This window comes from Lissotriton helveticus, chromosome 3_1 (genome assembly GCF_964261635.1).
Source record: "Lissotriton helveticus chromosome 3_1, aLisHel1.1, whole genome shotgun sequence".
NCBI classification, from domain to species: domain Eukaryota; kingdom Metazoa; phylum Chordata; class Amphibia; order Caudata; family Salamandridae; genus Lissotriton; species Lissotriton helveticus.
The window spans coordinates 191,658,070-191,678,458 of NC_136061.1; the positions used below are offsets into that span (position 1 = coordinate 191,658,070).

Genomic DNA, 20,389 nt, shown 5'->3' on the forward strand with positions numbered 1-20,389 from the left:
CTCGGCGGGACGGGGGTGCCAAGGGCCTCTCAGAGGGCACAGTGATTCTCTCACGGCGCACTCCGCTTCTCCTTAGTAGTGGTGCAGGGCAGATGCACGGCTCACAGCAGCTTTCTCTTTCCAGGGGGATGGGGTAGCGCCCACTGTTCCTGGGGCGCTGGTCAGGGGGCAAGTTCCACAGCAAGCCCTTGGAGATCTTTAGCAGAGTTTGGCACAAAGTTCAATAAAAGCAAAAGTCTCTTGTAGTCTTTTCTCTCCTCTCCTTCTGCAGCAAGGCACCAGACACAGGCCAGAGACAGCACTCCTCCTTGTAGTCTTATTCCAGGTCCTTCTCTTCGGGCAGAGTTTCTTCTGTAGCACAAACAGGATCTAATTTACAAGGAGCAGGGCTCCTACTTTTATACACAGTTTCTTTTGTTCTTCCAGGCCAGGGGGGCCTTTGCATAACTGCTCTCAGCCCCTGAGCACTTGTTGGGGGTACTTCTGGCTTCTGCATTCAGTGTGAGGGCAGGCACATCAGCCGCTCCCCAGGGGGGCGGAGCCAGCATTGTGAGGACAGGGGCAGCCAGGAGTACTTTGTTGACAGGTTTCGCCCTTCCTGGGCCAGGTGCAGGCTGAGTCATCAGTCGCTCCCCAGGGGGGCGGAGCCAGCATTGTGGTGGCAGAGCACAGCCTAATGCATAGTCCAGGGAAATTCCTACCTCCCACTAAGGTGTAATCCTCCCATTCACCAGCTGTCATCCCCCAGCCCTGTCACTCACACAACCCAGACAGTCAGATACACATCCAAGCAGAGGCGGGCTGAAATGGTTAGGCAAGCAAATGCTAGCTTTCTAAAAGCAGCATTTGCAAACACAGGATATTAAAATAAACTTTACTAAAAGAAGTATTTTATTATTCTGAGTTCAGGCATACTAAACCATAATTTCTACCATGTTCCCCGAGCTTGCTGGGATTATAGAGTGTAATAATTCCAGCAGCCCATCTGGCCTAAAGGGAACAGGTAGCCTTACAATAGTGAAAAACGAATTTGGCTGTAATTCACTATTAGGACATGCCACACACATCAGAGCATGTCCTACCTTACACTTACAATGCACCCTGCCCTTGGGCCTACCATAGGGGTGACTAATATGAAGTTAAGGGAAGGTTTAGAGGCTGGCAAGTGGGTGCACTTGCCCAGCCAGCATGACAGTACCAGACTGCACGCAGGTTCTGCAATGGCAGACCCTAGACACATTTTGAAAGGCTGCTTCTGTGGGTGGCGCAACCAGCGCTGCAGGCCCACTAGCAGCATTGGCATTTACAAGCCCTGGCACTCCTGGTGCACTTTACTAAGGACTGACAGTAAATCCAATGAACCAATCATGGACATCAATCATAGATACACTTTACAGTAGGGAGCACTTGCACTGCGGCACGGGTTGGCCGTGGCGCAGTGCCCTGAGCGGCGGACACCAGCAAAAATATCTGAGGCACATCAGCAAAAAGTGGGAGGGAAACTCACGCCAAGGTGCCAGGTCTAACAGGAAGTCACACCCACAGACCTCTAACACCGAAAGAGAAACCCCAACAGCGCAGCATTTCCAACAACAGAAAGGAGGCGGAGTGGACACATATGAGCAAAGCATTACAGATTAAAAGGAACTCGACTGTAGGAGTGGTCACACAGCTCACCATGAGGTGTGAGCTTCGAATTAAACTAAATTCTATTTTACTTCAATTGCTTTTGCGTAGTATCATTTGTGTGAACTGCAATATTATGGGCTCCTTCACATGCATCAGCACTTACACCATGACTGTTGCTCCCCAGCCGACTGCCTTTGAGGCAGAGATGAGACCTTCCGTCCACCTTGAGTTCTTGGCGTAGAACTCCTTGGGCGATGCAGCTCCCTTCAGGACAAAAAACATAAACAGTGTCAACCTCCTTGTTCCATTCTTTCTCAATAGTAGAAGCACTAGTTAAGGGGGCCTCCTATTTGACCACAGCACAACATCATATGCCTGGATAAAGACATTTATTACTTGCTAAGGGGGTGCCTCAACAGTTCTTTCATATTACAAATATGCAATACAAAGCAGCTTCTAAAACACAAAAAGCAGTCTACAAAAACACAAATGCAAAAATATTTACAGAAAGCATTTCTATCATCCATAGCTATCTCACAAGAACATTTTTGACATGCATTCACACCCATTTCCAAACACAGATCCTTATTATGTTAGAGCTTAAGTTACTATATTAAATTAAGCCAGTCACACAATAGGTGGGAAATGTGTGTGGCTGAATTTTGTCATTTTGAACGGGCTGGAATTTTTGGAGAATTTTTATGTATGGATTTTATTCCGGCAGTCTATTTTTTTTAATATATGTTTTTGTCGCTTGTGTTTTTGGAGTGCGTCTTTTCACTTGGATGAGCTGCCTCTTAATGAGAAATCATTCTGGCCATCTTGTCTATGAGACAACAGAAAGAGCAACTGGATAAACCGTTTAGATTGGAGCCCTGGTGCGAACACTATATATGAGCTGTGAGATCGTTTCATTCACGAATCTTTAAAAAGAATAAAAAAACAGGAAAGCATTCTGGAAACATCCCTCCCAGACCAGGACTGACTAGAAGATGAATCAACTGAGCAGAAAAGTCCATTGAACTATGAATACGATATTTATTCCAGTGTAACAATAGTAATAATAAACGTCTTTCCTTCATTTCTAATTCAACTCAACTGTGAACATGTATATGCTACTTAGAGGGAGTAACTGAAAAGCAAATAAAGAGAGTTCCTCACAGCGATTACAGAAGTCTCTTTTGCTAGGGTTGGAGAAATTAATAGGTAGCCTCCAGGGTTTGCAGTATGCTGGGGACTGAACCACTCCAGACCAAATAAAACAGACTCATGTTGATATGCAAGAATGACGTGAACTAGCTCCAGGAGGATGAAGGCTGGGACAGGATTTTTATCATTGCACCATTCCTAGAGCAGCCGCATGTGGCTAACAGTCATGGCTTCTTATAAACAGTGTTTATAATAAATCACGACTGGCACCTCTGGCGTGGAGAGTGAGGATGAAAATGAAATAACATTGATAAATTAAAATGCACTTACCTCCGCTGACTCGCCTGTTCCGGTCATTGTGAGACCCTAGTTGGATTTGTGTGGCGAATTTCATTGCTGCAGAATAGCAGCATGAGAGCAGTGGCAGGATTGGTTGAAGCAGGCTGCCTCGACGCGCCTCTACGCTCCTCGAGGCAATGGGGGACTGTGTCTGCTCTCCACCTAGCTTTCTTAAACAGCTGGGTGGAGAGGTTTACACTACGCATGCCAGGCTGGCCGTCGCAAGACAGCCGGCCAAAATGACATGCACATTATAAATAGGTAGAGTGATCACCACTTCCCTGCTGCCAGTCAGCAGCATGACCCCGCCCCCAAACATGGCTCAGCTAGGGAAAAGAGAAAAATAAAATGGTTATAAATGTATTGTATTACCATTTTATTTTTCACCTTTGCGGCAACCCGGGCAGCAGGGGGCGGCGCTCCGCTGCCCTAATAGAGAGGCCGCCGTTGTCCAAGAGAGCCCTGCATTCTACCTATACGTGTACGTAAAGCTGTATTAATTTAATGGACCCCCTGTAGCTTTTGGGTATTTGCTACCATGGGAAATACAGATGCAAATGAGGAATAGTCCAAAAACAGAGGATGACTTTAGAAGTTTACACAGGTACTCCCTGCGATCCACAATTAAAAATACTCGAGGTCCTATCATGTCCATAGATCAAGACCGCCAGGCAGAAGAATCATTGAGGGAGACTGAACAATACTTTTCAATTAAACTAGTGGTGTTTTTTAAATACTGTTCCTGAATTCAGCCACCAGATAGCAGGAGATGCACACGCGTCAATCTCCTAAGGGTTCAATACCCTAGAAACTATGGGCCTTATTAATGGCCAAGTCACGCAGCTCAGCAAGTCACCTTTTTGAGCCGTGTGTCTGGTAAAGGCAGGAATGCGCTGCATTTTAAGTCTGCGTTATACCCTGCGCTGGCGGCGTTTTGGCTGCCTAGCGCCAATGCAGGCACCCTTTTACCATGGTACAAGGGGTGTGGGTTGTAAGGTGAATTGTTCTTGTGCAGGAAGTGCAGCGTTTAGTTTGTAAAAAAAAAAGTGCTAGGGCTTTCGTCAGGAGCCCACTGCAGCTTGCACCGCACATTGCCCGTGCCATGCTGCCAATGACAGTAACACCACAACTACTAACCTTCAAACTCCTATAAGTGTGACAATTCGGACAATTTCAGGTCCCAAAAGCTATAAGAACAGCTTGGGGTGGCATATAATAGTATTTTTTTTAATGTATATTGAATGAATAATTAACTTTTGTTGTGGCCATCTGTAAATTAGCCAGACACCGCCACCTTGTCGCAGAATGTCACAAACGCTGGTGCTGACAATTCAGTGCTGGTGCCAAGCACCGGGAGCCACCGGCTCAAATTAAGCACTGATAAAAGGGGCACCTTCCTGCACAAAAACAATGCCTGGAGGCCTTTTCCTCTTTCTGTGTAGTCTGCAGCACACATAAAAAGAGGATTTTGGCGCATTCCGAGGTCTACCACTTCTGGTGAATCTGGAAATGTTTCAAAATCCATGGATGATGCGTGGAGACACCATCGCGGCGCCCATTGAAACGCCTCCCTGTCGCAAAGTAATGTAACGCTGGCTTCATAAATCAAGTTTTTCATTTGTGTCACTTTTGCTCCACGTTGCGTGGAACAAGAGTGACGCAAAGGGATTCATAAATATGCCCCAATGGTTGATTCTAACATATAAAAATACAGGAGCTTTTTTATGAGACGGTTGAGTCCCGTTTGTACCACGCAATGTGGTATATGCATGACGCAAACCTCAAAGTTTGATTTTTTAAGCCACGCAAAGCCACTTTGCGTGCATCTGAGTGACTTAAAAAATCTGGAGTAATGCAAAGCAGCGCAAATTACTGTGTTGCGTTACTCTGCCCTGGTAAGGCATTCCATGAGCATTGCGTGGGTGTTCCCCACCCAACTCCATGTGTTTTGACGCATCCCCAGATTTACAAGAACTTGTAAACCAATGGATGCGCCAAAATCTTACACCTTTCCAGGGGAGACGTAACAAGGAGAAATAACGATATTACTCCTCGTTTCTGCAGCACACATAGAAAGAGGAAAACGCCTCGTAGGATTGTTTTTGTGCCCCTTCCAACACAAAAAGAATCCTGCATGCAACCCAGGCACCCTCGCACAATGGTGCAAAGGTGCCTGCTTTGGCGCTAGGCAGCCAATATGGCGCCAGCGCAAGGGAAAGGACAGGATTGCTCTGTATTGCCTTAAATACGGAGCATCCCTCCCCTTTTCCTGGCACGCAATGCTGCAAGGTGACTTGCTGCGCTGAGGTGCATCACAAGCTTAAAAATGAGTCCCATAGAGATTTACAGGAAAGGAAGGTGTTGTGTCCTTAGTGGAAAGACAACAGGAGCCAGGTAGTATGTTCAAGACTAGTTTATTCAGTCTTCAGATCAGGTTACATATTAGAAGACTCCAGCCAGCCTAGTGTGGTACCAGCCCCACCATGAGCAGCCTCCCTAGCTGCTCAGCCCATCTCCAACTGCCACATTCACCCACTCAGTCACCCAGGCATTCCACGCATCACAGGCACACCAACATTCTAATACCAAGACACACTCTGGCTGAGCAGCTAGAGGCAGCAGGGCTAGAATACATGTAATATAATTATGTAGGATATAACATTAACTATTTTTCTTTAAACAAAAGAAAACTATTACATCACATTACAATTACATTACAGATCTCAAAGATGGAATCAAAAAGTAATAAAAATCAAAAATAGCTGTTACTCTCTAGGATGCAATAAAAGTAAGCAACAATGAAGATAAAATCATTAAAGAACAAATTTCTAATCTCAAGTATGCAGCTATGATAATAATACATCACAAGAGAACCATATACTGTAAAGGAAGGACGGTTAAGATAAAAACAATTTATTTACAAAATCCCCCATCCCCCTTCATGTGAAGATAATAATAAATATCAGAACGTTGAATTAAGTTCCATAAATACTGAGACATGAAACACAATGACCGAAAGAGTCGAAAGAACACACAACCCATATGCCCAAAAGCATAACCAAAAATAGTGCTAAAGGAAAAATTACCTATGACTCAAACCCAAGAGTAGGGAAAACAAGACAAATGGGTCGTCACCCATATAACCAACCATAAAGGTACAGTGCACAACTGAGACACAGATTAAATCTCACAACCAACCCCGCATAGGAGTTAAATAGATACAACAGATGGGAACTAACCCATGACCCAACCCATTTGTAGAGGTTACTCACCCCGTGTAGGAGTAACTCACTGTCCCAATGAAAACATCCAAAATGGGAACTGACCCAAACCCCCTCGTAGAGGTTACATACCCCAAGTAGGAGTAACACATTTTCCCATAGAACTAATAAACCTGAAGAAAACGGGAACTGACTAAAGATCGACAACATATGACTATCCCTGATGTAAGGGAACTGTGAAAACCACCACTGTTAACCTGTGGCTTCACTACCTAAAAAGGTTGTACAAGTAACACCTTACACTCTGATAAATATTTATACTAGAATATTTGTATGCAGTGGAAAATTTCTTGCTCGGATATTAAATCCAACAAAAATATTAAATAAGACCACAAGATGGCACTGTCGTTAATGAATTCACTCCAAAACTGTATTGAAATACACATTTAAATAAATATTCCTCCATACAGCATGAAACTGACAATACCTAATTTCTCCACGTGTTTATGATTTCCGACACGCATCATACCTAAAAAATACAGCAATCTTTCCGCTTCTCTCACCATCTGAACATCATTCAGTCTGTTTGTGACCGTTTTTTCCTCTGTTGGCGTCACATTGAGAGCATGCTAGACACCAAGATATTGTTGTCAGTTGAAGCAGCACTACACACCGCACCTGGATTGCGTTGCGTTATGTTCCCGAAACCAGTTGCCATGAGAACACAATGCGTGGAGCTACAAAATGGCTGCTTTACGTCGCAAAAAGACGTCACACGCTGCACACAGTACGTGATGATGTACCCAGGCTTCTTCCACAGACTGCAATGACGCTGCACTGACGACCTCTTAGAACAGGCTGGTTCTCCGCTGAGTCCCATGGAGATTCCAACACGTCATCATTAGAGAGGGTGCCATGGTGAAGACCAGATCAGCGTGGAGACAGACACACAGAGCCACAGTCAACCGGTACTCTCAGTCAACAAACATTTAACTTGGTTGTCAAACTCACGGTAAAAGAACTTGAGTGTAGCTTCTTTTCCCTTTCTCCGATTATGTGTATAGTTCACTCGTTTATGGCAGCATGTTTCCGATTTTCAGGCGAATCTCCCTTTTCTTTACAGCAACTGTGGGTTTAGCTTTAAACATACTTCGCTCCAATAAATGCAGTTTCTCGTGTCCAACCCTTCATTTGTAACATAACAGGAAGCATATAAAAAGTACTTTGTGCCTATTTCTTAAAGTTACTGGTTGCGGTTGACAATTTATGTTGTTGTTGATTGACTGCAGATGAATAATAAGTAGTTTTACTGTCTTTAGCTGTCGATTGAGACAGGTTACATAAATTTCCAAAGCAATGCAACTACTTGAAGTTAGTTTTTTCAGTTTTCAGTTTCTCCAATCTTACTTTTTTGCCGCAGTTGAATGGTAAGGAGTCTTAAGTACATGTTGCGCAACGCTGCCAGGGATCAGTAATAGACTCACGCTTGTGAAAGATTTAAATGACACAGAAGGCTCTGAAGAGCGATGTAACTGTGACACAAACCACTGGTGCTTTTAGAAAAGGACATCCCAAAAATTGTGCCATGAACTCTTTTAAGTCACTTTAATTAAAAGGCACTCTTAACACTTTAGCGTGATGTGACTGGTATGCCTACATCTGGTTGTAGAGATGCTACCCATCCAACTCACAGTCAATCTTGTACTTTACCAAGTGGCTGGAACTTCAGATGAGGCTGTAGATGAGCTACTCAACCAACTCACTATTCATCGCTGTGGCTGGACCACCCAAAATCGGTTGTAGTTGCGCTACACCACCAGCTCACAGTTGCAGATGTATTCCGAGGCTAAAGTGTCAGTTGGTGGTGACACATCTCGTTGGGGCTGTCCAAAGGAAGGACACTGGTGGGGCTGGCGCTGGCTTGCCTGGAAATACCTTCTCTTTTTTCTTGAAGTTGCTTGTTGGATCTCTTGGTTACTCTCTTTGTTCCATAGTTTCATAGTTACTTATTTGCTTAGCTGTACCAAGAGTCACTGGGGTTCAAAACTGTCCTCGTCGCCGAATTTATGTTGTGTCCTTAGTGGAAAGACACCAGGAGCCAGGTAGTATGTTCAAGACTAGTTTATTCAGTCTTCAGATCAGGTTACATATTAGATGACTCCAGCCAGCCTAGTGTGGTACCAGCCCCACCAGGAGCAGCCTCCCTAGCTGCTCAGCCCATCTCCAACTGCCACATTCACCCACTCAGTCACCCAGGCATTCCACGCATCACAGGTACACCAACATTCTAATACCAAGACACACTCTGGCTAAGCAGCTAGAGGCAGCAGGGCTAGAATACATGTATATAATTATGTAGGATATAACAGAAGGGTTGAGTCTGAGATGCTACTAGGGCGAATGGGAAGTTTTGAAGCACTGTCCTAGCAAGTGACCTGCACCAGATTAACGGAGATGACGTGGAAGAAAGTAATGTTCCTCTCACGAATGACTACACTCATTAAATTGGGGCTGCAGAGGCCGTACAAATAACAATTATTACTTTTTTAATTCTTTTGCAGCCTATTTTGGCCCCAATTCCTTGCCTATGTGGTGTCTGCACAGGCATGATTTTTTATTGATGTTCAAAGTGAACTAAACTCTGCTACTCTCTGCTCAGCTACTCTGGTAAGTAATCTCTACTGAGATGTTTTGTTCTGACATATATGTCACCTTGCGACCAGCAGAAAGATTTGTTATCTACCAGGCAGACTTGCAGAAATTGAATTTTAATCACTATTCCAGTATGCGGGAACATATCGCTGATGGTTATATTATCAAAAGCGAACAAGGTAGCGGTCAGTGATTGGTGATCTTTTCTCTCTCATGGGCAGGGCTGACGAGGGGAGAGTCGAGGGAAAGATGTGTCTCAATCCAGTCCTCTATGGGGCAGACACTTTGCCTCTTTTCCCCTATGCTTTCAAAATTTCACTTTCTATAAAAACTGGATATTTAGGTTCTTTCCTCAGGTTGCGAGTCGCAATGGCAGATCTCTTTCCTCCTGGCAACGCACCCTTCTCTGTAGAGATCCAGCCAGACTGTCCGCAAAAGTTACTGTTGCCTTCCCATGCCCTGAAAGGGGTGTCAGAGGGCTGCCAAAGGGGTGAGCTCAGGCAATGCAGCTGGCCACGTCGCATGCAAGGCGACAGCGTCTTAGTGTTGTTTCTCTCCTAGGATGTGAGACGAGCACACTGGGACACTGTAAGGGGAGAGGGTCAGTTACCCCTCTATTTTATCAGTCTTCAGATCAGGTTACATATTAGATGACTCCAGCCAGCCTAGTGTGGTACCAGCCCCACCAGGAGCAGCCTCCCTAGCTGCTCAGCCCATCTCCAACTGCCACATTCACCCACTCAGTCACCCAGGCATTCCACGCATCACAGGCACACCAACATTCTAATACCAAGACACACTCTAGCTAAGCAGCTAGAGGCAGCAGGGCTAGAATACATGTATATAATTATGTAGGATATAACAGAAGGGTTGAGTCTGAGATGCTACTAGGGCGAATGGGAAGTTTTGAAGTACTGTCCTAGCAAGTGACCTGCACCAGATTAACGGAGATGACGTGGAAGAAAGTAATGTTCCTCTCACGAAAGACTACACTCATTAAATTGGGGCTGCAGAGGCCGTACAAAGAACAATTATTACTTTTTTAATTGTTTTGCAGCCTATTTTGGTCCCAATTCCTTGCCTATGTGGTGTCTGCACAGGCATGATTTTTTATTGATGTTCAAAGTGAACTAAACTCTGCTACTCTCTGCTCAGCTACTCTGGTAAGTAATCTCTACTGAGATGTTTTGTTCTGACATATATGTCACCTTGCGACCAGCAGAAAGATTTGTTATCTACCAGGCGGACTTGCAGAAATTGAATTTTAATCACTATTCCAGTATGCGGGAACATATCGCTGATGGTTATATTATCAAAAGCGAACAAGGTAGCGGTCAGTGACTGGTGATCTTTTCTCTCTCATGGGCAGGGCTGACGAGGGGAGAGTCGAGGGAAAGATGTGTCTCAATCCAGTCCTCTATGGGGCAGACACTTTGCCTCTCTTCCCCTATGCTTTTAAAATTTCACTTTCTATAAAAACTGGATATTTAGGTTCTTTCCTCTGGTTGCGAGTCGCGATGGCAGATCTCTTTCCTCCTGGCAACGCACCCTTCTCTGTAGAGATCCGGCCAGACTGTCCGCAAAAGTTACTGTTGCCTTCCCATGCCCTGAAAGGGGTGTCAGAGGGCTGCCAAAGGGGTGAGCTCAGGCAATGCAGCTGGCCACGTCGCATGCAAGGCGACAGCGTCTTAGTGTTGTTTCTCTCCTAGGATGTGAGACGAGCACACCGGGACACTGTAAGGGGAGAGGGTCAGTTACCCCTCTATTTTATCACCCTGGGCATCAGAAGGGAAGGAGTATGACCAGGTGGTCTTATAAGCGGTCATCTTCTAGGGCCGGGCCTCTTTGGCAATTGGAGTTAACCACCAACCCTCCCGACAAGTTTCATACAGCAAATATATAAATAAGTAAAGAAGATCTATAAATACAAAGATGTATACATAGATATATATGTGCAGATGTACATACAGGTGTATGTAATACACTTTTGTTTTTCAGAAGTACTAGTATAGTTGCAAGGTGGAGTTACGGGGCGATCTTAAAGCTTTAATTAACTAAAAAGATAGTGGAGCCTGGAGCCAAAAGCAATCCCTCAGGTCACTGGGAGTCATTACAGCAGGGCCTGGGATGACGTGACGGTGGTCCTTAACCCCTCAAGGGACAGTTGAAATCCTGAGCAACTGCGGGGACTGGCTGGGGTCTCGCTCTGACTGACCAGGAGCACGACACAAAAGGAAAGAGTGTGGGGCAACCCACTGTAAATGAATGAGCTGTAAAGAATCTAAGTGCTTTGTTGCTGAAACCACCAATGGCACAGCCCTAGGTTTCTCTGGATGGGTGTCGGCTGTTCAAGGAACTCACCGTCGACACGTGGTTAGCCTGTAAGCTAACCTAACCGGAGTAATCAATAAACTTGCGACATATTTTATCCACAAAGAGTGTCAATGTCTTTATTATGTCACATGGATTGCATTGTTGTAAATTTAAGGGTCTTCACATCCTCAGAAGGCTTGGGGTAGCAATGCTTTGTATGGGACAAGCTGATCTAGCGGAGGTCCGCACCCGTGGTGGGCTAGAGGGGCCGGCGCTGTAAATGGCGCCAAAGGCCCGGGAACAGTGGTCCTGGGATGGGATACAACAAAAAGTAGGAAGTCACCCCCCCTGCCCCCTAAAACCAAATGGTGAGGGGTGGGGGGTTGGCGAGGCAGAAACGCAAAAGGGGAAAGAGTGGCCCGAAACCTGCCGGATAGTAGGGGCAGTGTGCAGGGTTTGAAATGTGGAGCTGCTGAGCTTCAGTCTCATGTACACAGCTAAGATGGCCGCTGCTATAGGCTCTAGTCTTGAATGTAGGTGAGCTTCAACCTGTGTGTTGCTGACCAGCTCGCTCGGGTCCAGCTGGTTGGGCTGTTTTAGGGCTGCCGACTAGGTCCATCTTAGGTGGCACGTGGCTCCTCTGAACTATCTGCGCACACCCCCCTCTGCAGTGAAGAGCTCGGCTGTACTGGAGGAGGAGGAGAGAGGTTGCTCAGCCCAGATCTTTCCTAGTGGCAGACCCTTTAGCAATTGACTGCGCGTGGCAGCTCCTGTCTGGTGCGCCTCAGGACTTGTTCAAACCTTCTTTTACACACTGACCTCTGAAGTCTGTGCTTTCACTTTATCCAAAGGGACCATAGCTTATTTTTCTACACTGCATATAAAAGAACGTTTGCTGTAACGATCTTCTTTGTCTGCTAACTTAGCACTGCCAGATTTCTTTCTTTCCACTGCACTCACCACCTATAAACTTCTCTATTCTTTGAAGACGTGTAGCTTCTATTCTGGTAGGGCTACGTTTCAGTGTTGAGGTAGTAACTAGGCCTGGGCGGTAAAATTTGTTCTGCTCACGGAATTTGGGTAATTTCGCGTTCCGCGGAGAACGCGGAATTGCCAAAAATTCTGTGATACACTGCTTTGCGGAATTTTTTGCTTGTTCGCGCTTTCAAAATGCGTGTTTGCGAGATATTTCTCCCCGAGCACGCAAACATCGTTCGCGAACAGGAAAATAGCATCCCGAACGGACAGAACAAGCAATTCCGCGTGTTCCCGGAGATTTTTTACCGTTTCGCGGAGCTTTGCGTAGCACGACTACGCAAATTCCACCCACCCCTAGTAGTAACCCTTGCTGCTCCTGTGTCTCACATATAGATCCTAGAGTGTTACAGAGGCAAATAATAAAATGCATTAAATAAATAAATGAGAAAAAAACTGAAATGAAAACAGACTCTTCCTTGAGATATAAAAAACCCTCGCTTTCACAATAAAATCATAAACATGTCAAAGTATAATATTAGAGTACAGAACAAAGCATCTCGGATTTTTATACCTACAAGACAACTTATCGAGTTCAAGAAGTAAATCTCGCTTGTGAAACTCACCCTTCCGCTCTCCACTATGTCCCTCTGGAGATCCTTGGACGATCGCACCAGCATCTGTATCGCCTGCATCAGCTCTGTGCACGAGCCAAGGATTCTGGCAGCAACAAAAAGAACAGTGAAGACTGATGAGTATAGAAAGAGCAAAGCCTCTGATGAGAGAAGAGATGCAGGTGCCAGGCCACAGAGGAGAGATGCAGGTGCCAGGCCACAGAGGAGAGATGCAGGTGCCAGGCCACAGAGGATAGATGCAGGTGCCAGGCCACAGAGGAGAGATGCAGGTGCCAGGCCACAGAGGAGAGATGCAGGTACCAGGCCACAGAGGAGAGATGCAGGTGCCAGGGCACAGAGGAGAGATGCAGGGGCCAGGCCACAGAGGAGAGATGTAGGAGCCAGGCCACAGAGGGGAGATGCAAAGGCCAGGCCACAGAGGAGAGATGTAGGGGCCAGGCCACTGAGGAGAGATGGAGAGGCCAGGCCACAGAGGGGAGATGCTGGGGCCAGGCCACAGAGGAGAGATGCAGGTGCCAGGCCACAGAGGAGAGATGCAGGTGCCAGGCCACAGAGTAGAGATGCAGGTGCCAGAGCACAGAGGAGAGATGCAGGGACCAGGCCGCAGAGAGGAGATGCTGGGGCCAGGCCACAGAGGAGAGATGCAGGGGGCAGGCCACAGAGGAGAGATGCAGGGGGCAGGCCACAGAGGAGAGATGCAGGGGGCAGGCCACAGAGGAGAGATGCAGGGGCAGGCCACAGAGGTGAGATGCAAGGGCCAGGGCACAGAGGAGAGATCAGGAACAGGGCACAGAGGAGAGATGCAGGGCACAGAGGAGCGATGCAGGGGCCAGGCCACAGAGCAGAGATGCAGGGGCCAGGCCACATAGCAGAGATGCAGGGGCCAGGCCACAGAGCAGAGATGCAGGGGCCAGGCCACAGAGCAGAGATGCAGGGGCCAGGAAACGGAGGAGAGATGCAGGGGCCAGGCCACAGAGCAGAGATGCAGGGGCTGGGAAATAGAGGAGAGATGCAGGGGCCAGGGCACAGAGGAGAGATGCAGGGGCCAGGGCACAGAGGAGAGATGCAAAGAGTAGGGCATAGAGGAGAGATGCAAAGGGGAGATGCAAAGGGCAGGGCACAGAGGAGAGATGCAAAGGGCAGGGCACATGAGAGAGATCAGGGCCAGGGCACAGGGGCGAGATCATGGCCAGGGCACAGAGGAGAGATGCAGGTCCAGGGCACAGAGGAGAGATGCAGGGCTAGGGCACAGAGGAGAAATGCAGGAGCCAGGCCACAGGGGAGAGCTGCAAAGGGCAGGGCACAGGGGAGAGATGCAGGGCCAGGGCACAGAGGAGAGATGAAGGGATCAGTGCACAGAGGAGAAATGCAAGTGCTGGGAAACAGAAGAGAGATGCAGGGGTCAGGCCACAGAGGAGAGATGCAGGGGCCAGGGCACAGAGGAGAAATGCAGGGGCCAGGGCACAGAGGAGAGATGCAAAGGGTAGGGTACAGAGGAGAAATGCAAAGGGCAGGGCACAGAGGATAGATGCAAGGGCCAGGGCACAAGGGAGAGATCAGGGCCAAGGTACAGGGGAGAGATCAGGGCCAGGGCACAGGGGAGAGATCAGGGCCAGGACACAGAGGAGAAATGCAGGGGCCAGGGCACAGAGGAGAGATGCAAAGGGTAGGGTACAGGGGAGAAATGCAAAGGGCAGGGCACAGAGGATAGATGCAAGGGCCAGGGCACAGAGGAGAGAAGCCGAGACAGGGCACAGAGGAGAGATGACGGGGTCAGTGCACAGAGGAGAGATGCAGAGGCTGGGAAACAGAGGAGAGATTCAGGGGCCAAAGCACAGAGGAGAGTTGAAGGGGCCAGTGTACAGAGGAGAGAGGCAGGGGCTGGGAAACAGATGAGAGATGCAGGGGCCAGGAAACAGAGGAGAGATGCAGGGGCCAGGCAACAGAGGAGAGTTGCAGGGATTAGGGCTACGGTGTAAGTAAAGTGCAGTAAACACAGGTGTGAAGACAATGAGGTGCAGAATTTATAGATGTAGAGAGAAGCAAGATGAATGTGCAGCAACTACAAGTTTAAAGACAATGAGGTGCATGAACCACCGACTTAATGGAAGGCGATGCCGACTACAGAGACTGGCTATGGGAATAGATGAAGATACAGATCCAATTGGACAAAGACCACAAGAATTGAGCAGGAAGCTGCCAGAAAGTATGTGAAGGACAGTCCTTTTGTGAAGATGCAGAGTCAAAGCCCCAAAGACAAACAAGGCACAGAGTTGGAGAATATAAAGGAAAGAGGCAGATCGAGAATGCGGATGGGGACGGAGATGCAGTGGTGTGGCTCAATGACTGCCAGCCATAGATTGAACAGAGTAACTGACTACTTAGTCGGACTGTTTATTGAACTTATTTTGTCTCTTTTGTTTTTTATAGTATTATACAGAGCAAAATCAGCCCAAGGGCACAGGAGTACTTTACCTGCAATCTAGTTAGAACTAGTGGACAGAGATCTTATAGTTTATAGATTATGGTTTAGGAAAATATGGAAAATGAGCACATTTCATGTGAATTGTTTTCTCTGTTAATTACTGTTTTTTATAATGCAAAGATTCGTAACTGATGAACTAATGATATTGCACCTGAAATGAATTACCTAAGCCATTTAGAGGGGTACATAATGAGACAAAAACATATGCCACATTTCCGTGCAGGACATAATTATTTCTAATATGGATGCAGTTCCTGATGTTGTGTTCAACTTTCTTTTGTTCAACCCCCCCTCCTAATCAGTGTCCTACTACAAAGCCATCTCTCCCCTTGCCTCCGCGGAACACCAAGTGAATGACGTAAATGTAATAGCGATGTACTTGGAGTAAATGTAATAGTGATGTACAACGTTATTAGAAAGACTGTAGTGAATAAAGCTCCCACCATGCACTCAAACTATAACTTCAAGGACTTTCACCGGAAGAGTTGGGGTGGACTTATAGATTCTATGAGCCACTGTTAGAGGGATGTTTCATTTTATGTTGGTCATCTCCAAAGGGTGGTTAAGAAGAAGGCAATGGAAGATCTTTTTTTAAAAATATGTTGATGTTTCTGATGCGCCAATGTGACTCTAACCACGATCATACTATGTGGAATTTATAGAATCTATTTTTAGAAAGCGTAATTTGTATATAAAAGTTCTTGGACTTTAGCTTTTCAAGTTTAGTCTTACCTGATCCTTTTGGGGCACTGTAGTATTTTACAGCTATAATTAGGACAGCTGTTACTGGAGATTTATATGTTTCTATGTCTATTTGACTGAGACTCTATAGGATGTGTCTATACTCAGTTTGATACTTACTTGAATTCTGTTGACTAAGGATTAATGCGTTTTATGATTTTTCATTTATTTTGTCATTCTGTATTTTGAGCCATTATGGCATTTAATGCATATTTTTTCTGTACTGCATTTAACTTTTTCTGCATTAAAAATCCGCTTTTGCTTTATTTTTTGCCTAGAACTTAATCCTTTACGCTTCCTTTATTTATTCCTGTTTAGGTCAGCTAAATTGTGCGATTCTGATGACGAGTGCAGTCTGTAACTGCTATATCAACTAGAGACGCTGGAGCCGAACTACTTAAAAAAAAAATTCAGGGTGCTCAAGTATTGAGGGTCAGATGATTATAGGGGTTCGGCTCCCACAGGGGTTTGCCCCTATTGTATCCATTAAGTCATGAAAGATTTACAGGAGAACAGAACCTTCAGCTTCTAAGAAAGCACTTTTCCAAGCCAGAGCCTGGCTCACTCACAAGGTATTAAAAGTGGGCATGGTGCATTCTTTGGCTTTCCAGAGGAGACGCCCAGTGGCCAGGTAACGTGGGATCTGAGGAAGCACCAAGGGCTCTCTAATGAATCTACATTATCAGCGGTCTCCATGGTTGAACCCTTCATATGGTACTGTGACACCTGGTTCCCGGCAGCTAGTCTTCCCTATGATCCATCTTTAATAATTAACTGTTGCCTTGGAAGTGGCCAACAGGCCGACACATGGAAAGCTGTCATGACCAATGGCCCATGTTTGCTTTGAAAAGAGAAGTCATTCAAGTGGTAGGTGCTTGTGACTTCTTGAACAGCCAAAACACCATGTTCAATTATGCACCAGCCAATGGTCTTGAAAACAACACTACTTGCTTTCTAGCATTTTCTGCTTTAAAGATTCCTGGAAGGATCTATTGTAATACCAGTGCGAGAAAACAAATAGATTTACTTGAACTGAGGTTTTGATCTCTCCCAACACTAAGCTGAGGACTTTTTTGTGAGGAATCAAAAATACTCAAAGGACATCACAACCAAACTATGAAATAACGTCCTAAGGAGTTTCCCCTATGGGAATCCATCAAGTTTCCATAACTAGGATGTTAGGAATGATACTGTGTGCCCTGATACAATGACCATGAAAACACAGTAAAGAATTCAGCCGAGCTTGCAGCTCACCAAGCCGGAGACCCATCTAGATTCAAGCCAATGCCCTATGAATGTCTTTTGGAGACCTAAAGTATACTTTCTGACTGTACAGATGATGTTTAAGGTGGCTCATGAAACATTCATCTGCGCAACAGCATTTCATCAAGCGCAAAGTTATAAAACTCTGTACGAGCAGGCCACAATCTTACTCTCTTTCTGGGTCAAGAGATAGAATTCATAGGCTGATCAAGTACAGAAACAACTGGCACCAACACAGGTGTAGAGAAACTCTGACGGCCATTACCAAATCTTTCATCACTGGTTACACTTGCATCGATAATAAACAGATGTGGCAATGTCTGCTTATCTCTGGGTAAGAATGTGCCTCAGTCTGATTAACTGGATCAAGCCCTTGACTTGGTTTAGGTTCTTTTCAAACTACAGATACCTCTCTCTAACAATGCAGTAACTTGGTCAGGTTTGAAGTACGTTATACATATTAGGGGATTTATATGCTTTGACCACCATATTTCGATCAAGTAGCAGATTGCACTCTTTGTAACATGGGAGATTAGATCCTTTCACAGACTTTCAATTCCATTAGACTGAGGCACGACCTATCAACTGGTATTCTAGACCATGGATTACTGTCGTGCTGTTCCTAGTCCTGGATGTCTGTCCAAGCAGTTTGTATAAAAATAACAGTAGCCCATTGGATTGAACTTAACCCCTTGTTGCACAGTTGTCAAAGTGGGCACCATGGGTAGTTCTAACAGAAGAGTAGAAAAAAGCTGACCACAACGCTTTTTCCAATGTCGTCATATCAAGAACATTGTGTGCCTTGGATTATGCATGCAATATCCAAGAAGATGTGTACTTCGAAGAGATAAAATGGCTGAATGGCTGAATGAAGAGCACGTTGGCGGAGTGAGAGGAATCTATCTTAGTCTGGATTGTGGAAAGCGAGGGGAGGAGGTGGGTGCCAATACTAACTTCTCGTTCACCTCCAGTTTGACTCCAGAGTCTCCAGCACGTGACTTGCTCAGCATTTCCTATTACAAAAGAGATAGAAAGCAGGAAGATGAAATAGTGGTAGACAGAGTAATTCCAGAAACATCTGCATGTATGGCCACTAAAGTGGCGCAAACTACCTACTATTTTCAAGGACGTAAAAAACCTTTTGCTAGCAAACAACTTTCATCAATGCAGGACTCTGCTCAGCACATAAGTACCCTCTCTAGAATGGTAAGCACTTCTCTGCTGCGAGGTAATCATTCACTGAAGGTCCTTGGATTGAATACAAAGTAAAGAAAGTCTAATCTGGTCTCTAACACATCATCCTCAGACACTTCTAAGTGGCAAAAGCATTGCTTTGACTTTGCAGTCAGATTGCATGTGTGGCATTCTTACATGTAAACTGCCCTTCACCCAGGTAAACTATTTTTGTTTGAGTATTATTTTTATTGAATCTTTGAAATCAGACAGATCAGCAAATTGCATGAAAGAATACATTGAAAAATAACAAACACTGTATATAATCTTACTAACACCGCTGTGCAATTTGCAACAGTAAGTTGGTGAGTTAGATGAAAGGGTTTTAATGAGAAGAATTATCCCTTTGACGCTCAAAAATGGAAACACAATAATCAGCCGCTATCTAGGCTTCCTTGTGCTGAGATGAGTTTATGGATCATGCTATGCAGTAAGCTGCTCCGTACTAAGGAAAATGCTACGTACCAGTATGCATCTGTTCTTGGCATGTAGAGCTGCAGAGTTGTACACTTTTGCATAGATCGCCATCTGGTGTTGAGCTCGGATGTCTGAATGTTGTTTTTGTCTTCGTAAAAGTCTTGTAGTCATGAGGTTGGTGACTCCTCCTTCGTTCGACAGTGCGCATAGGCATCGGCTCAATCGTTAGATTGTTTTTGCCACTAGGGTTAGATGGAGTAGTGAGAAATAGAAAGATGTCCATGCGTAATGTATCTAAGTAAGATAATACTGAAACAAATAGAGGTATATGGGGAGGCAGATGGGCGTGTACAACTCTGCAGCTCTGTATGCCAAGAACAGATGCATACTGGCAAGTAGAATTTTCCATTCGAGGCATATGAGCTGCATATTGTACACTTTTGCATAGACTATACAGCAGTTACCTCCTTAGCGGTGGCTACCTGTATCTGTTGCAGTAGTTTGAAATAGTTTTTTTAGTACAGCCTGGCCCACACTAGCTTGTTGTTTTGCCTTCACGTCTACACAATAGTGTTTTGTGAAGGTGTGTGGTGTAGCCCAAGTTGCTGTTTTGCATATATAATCTAGGGGAATGTTCCCTAAGAATGCAATGGAAGCCCTACTTTGCGTGTAGAATGAGCCGTAGTGGGAATGATTAATGTGCGTTTAGCTTTGATGTAGCATATTTGTATGCATTTTACAATCCAACTAGCAATTCCTGTTTTGGAAATAGGATTACCTTTATGAGGTGGGGAGAAAGCCACAAAAAGTTGTTTTGTTTATCTAAAGGATATTGTTCTTTCAATGTAGTAGAGTATTGCTCTTTTAACATCTAAGGTGTGTAGAGCCTTTTCTGCCACTGAGTCTGGTTGAGGTAAAAAATACTGGGAGTTCAACAGACTGGTTTAGATGGAAGGCAGATACTACTTTAGGTAAACATTTTAGGTTAGTTCTAAGAACCACTTTGTTGTGATGGATCTGTAAAAATGGTTCTTGTATGGTTAATGCCAGGAGTTCACTTACTCTTCTGAGAGATGTGATAGCAACCAAAACGGCTACTTTCCAAGTGAGAAACCATAGTTCACATTTGTGGAGAGGTTCAAAAGGAGGACCCATTAGTCTGGTAAGGACTACATTTAGGTTCAACAACGGAGAGGGTGGGGCTCTTGGTGGGATTATTCTTTTAAGTCCTTCCATAAAAGCTTTGATAGCGGGGACTCTAAACAAAGACAAGTGTTGTCTATTTTGTAGGTAGGCTGTTATGGTGGCTAGATGTAACCTAATAGATGCATATGCTA

The 20,389-nt window shown here is 45.4% G+C and overlaps 1 protein-coding gene across 2 annotated transcripts in view; it reads right to left on the bottom strand.

Moving 5' to 3' along the window:
• The window catches only part of HIP1 (huntingtin interacting protein 1), a 404,747-nt gene that overhangs the window by 46,039 nt on the left and 338,319 nt on the right, over window positions 1-20,389 (bottom strand). For both annotated transcript variants that reach the window (XM_078679590.1, XM_078679591.1), the window contains 3 exons: window positions 18,357-18,415; window positions 12,905-12,998; window positions 1,793-1,893 (listed from right to left, as the gene is read on the bottom strand). In XM_078679590.1, coding sequence (XP_078535716.1) covers window positions 1,793-1,893; window positions 12,905-12,998; window positions 18,357-18,415 — 254 coding nt within the window. The remainder of the gene's footprint in view (window positions 1-1,792; window positions 1,894-12,904; window positions 12,999-18,356; window positions 18,416-20,389) is intronic.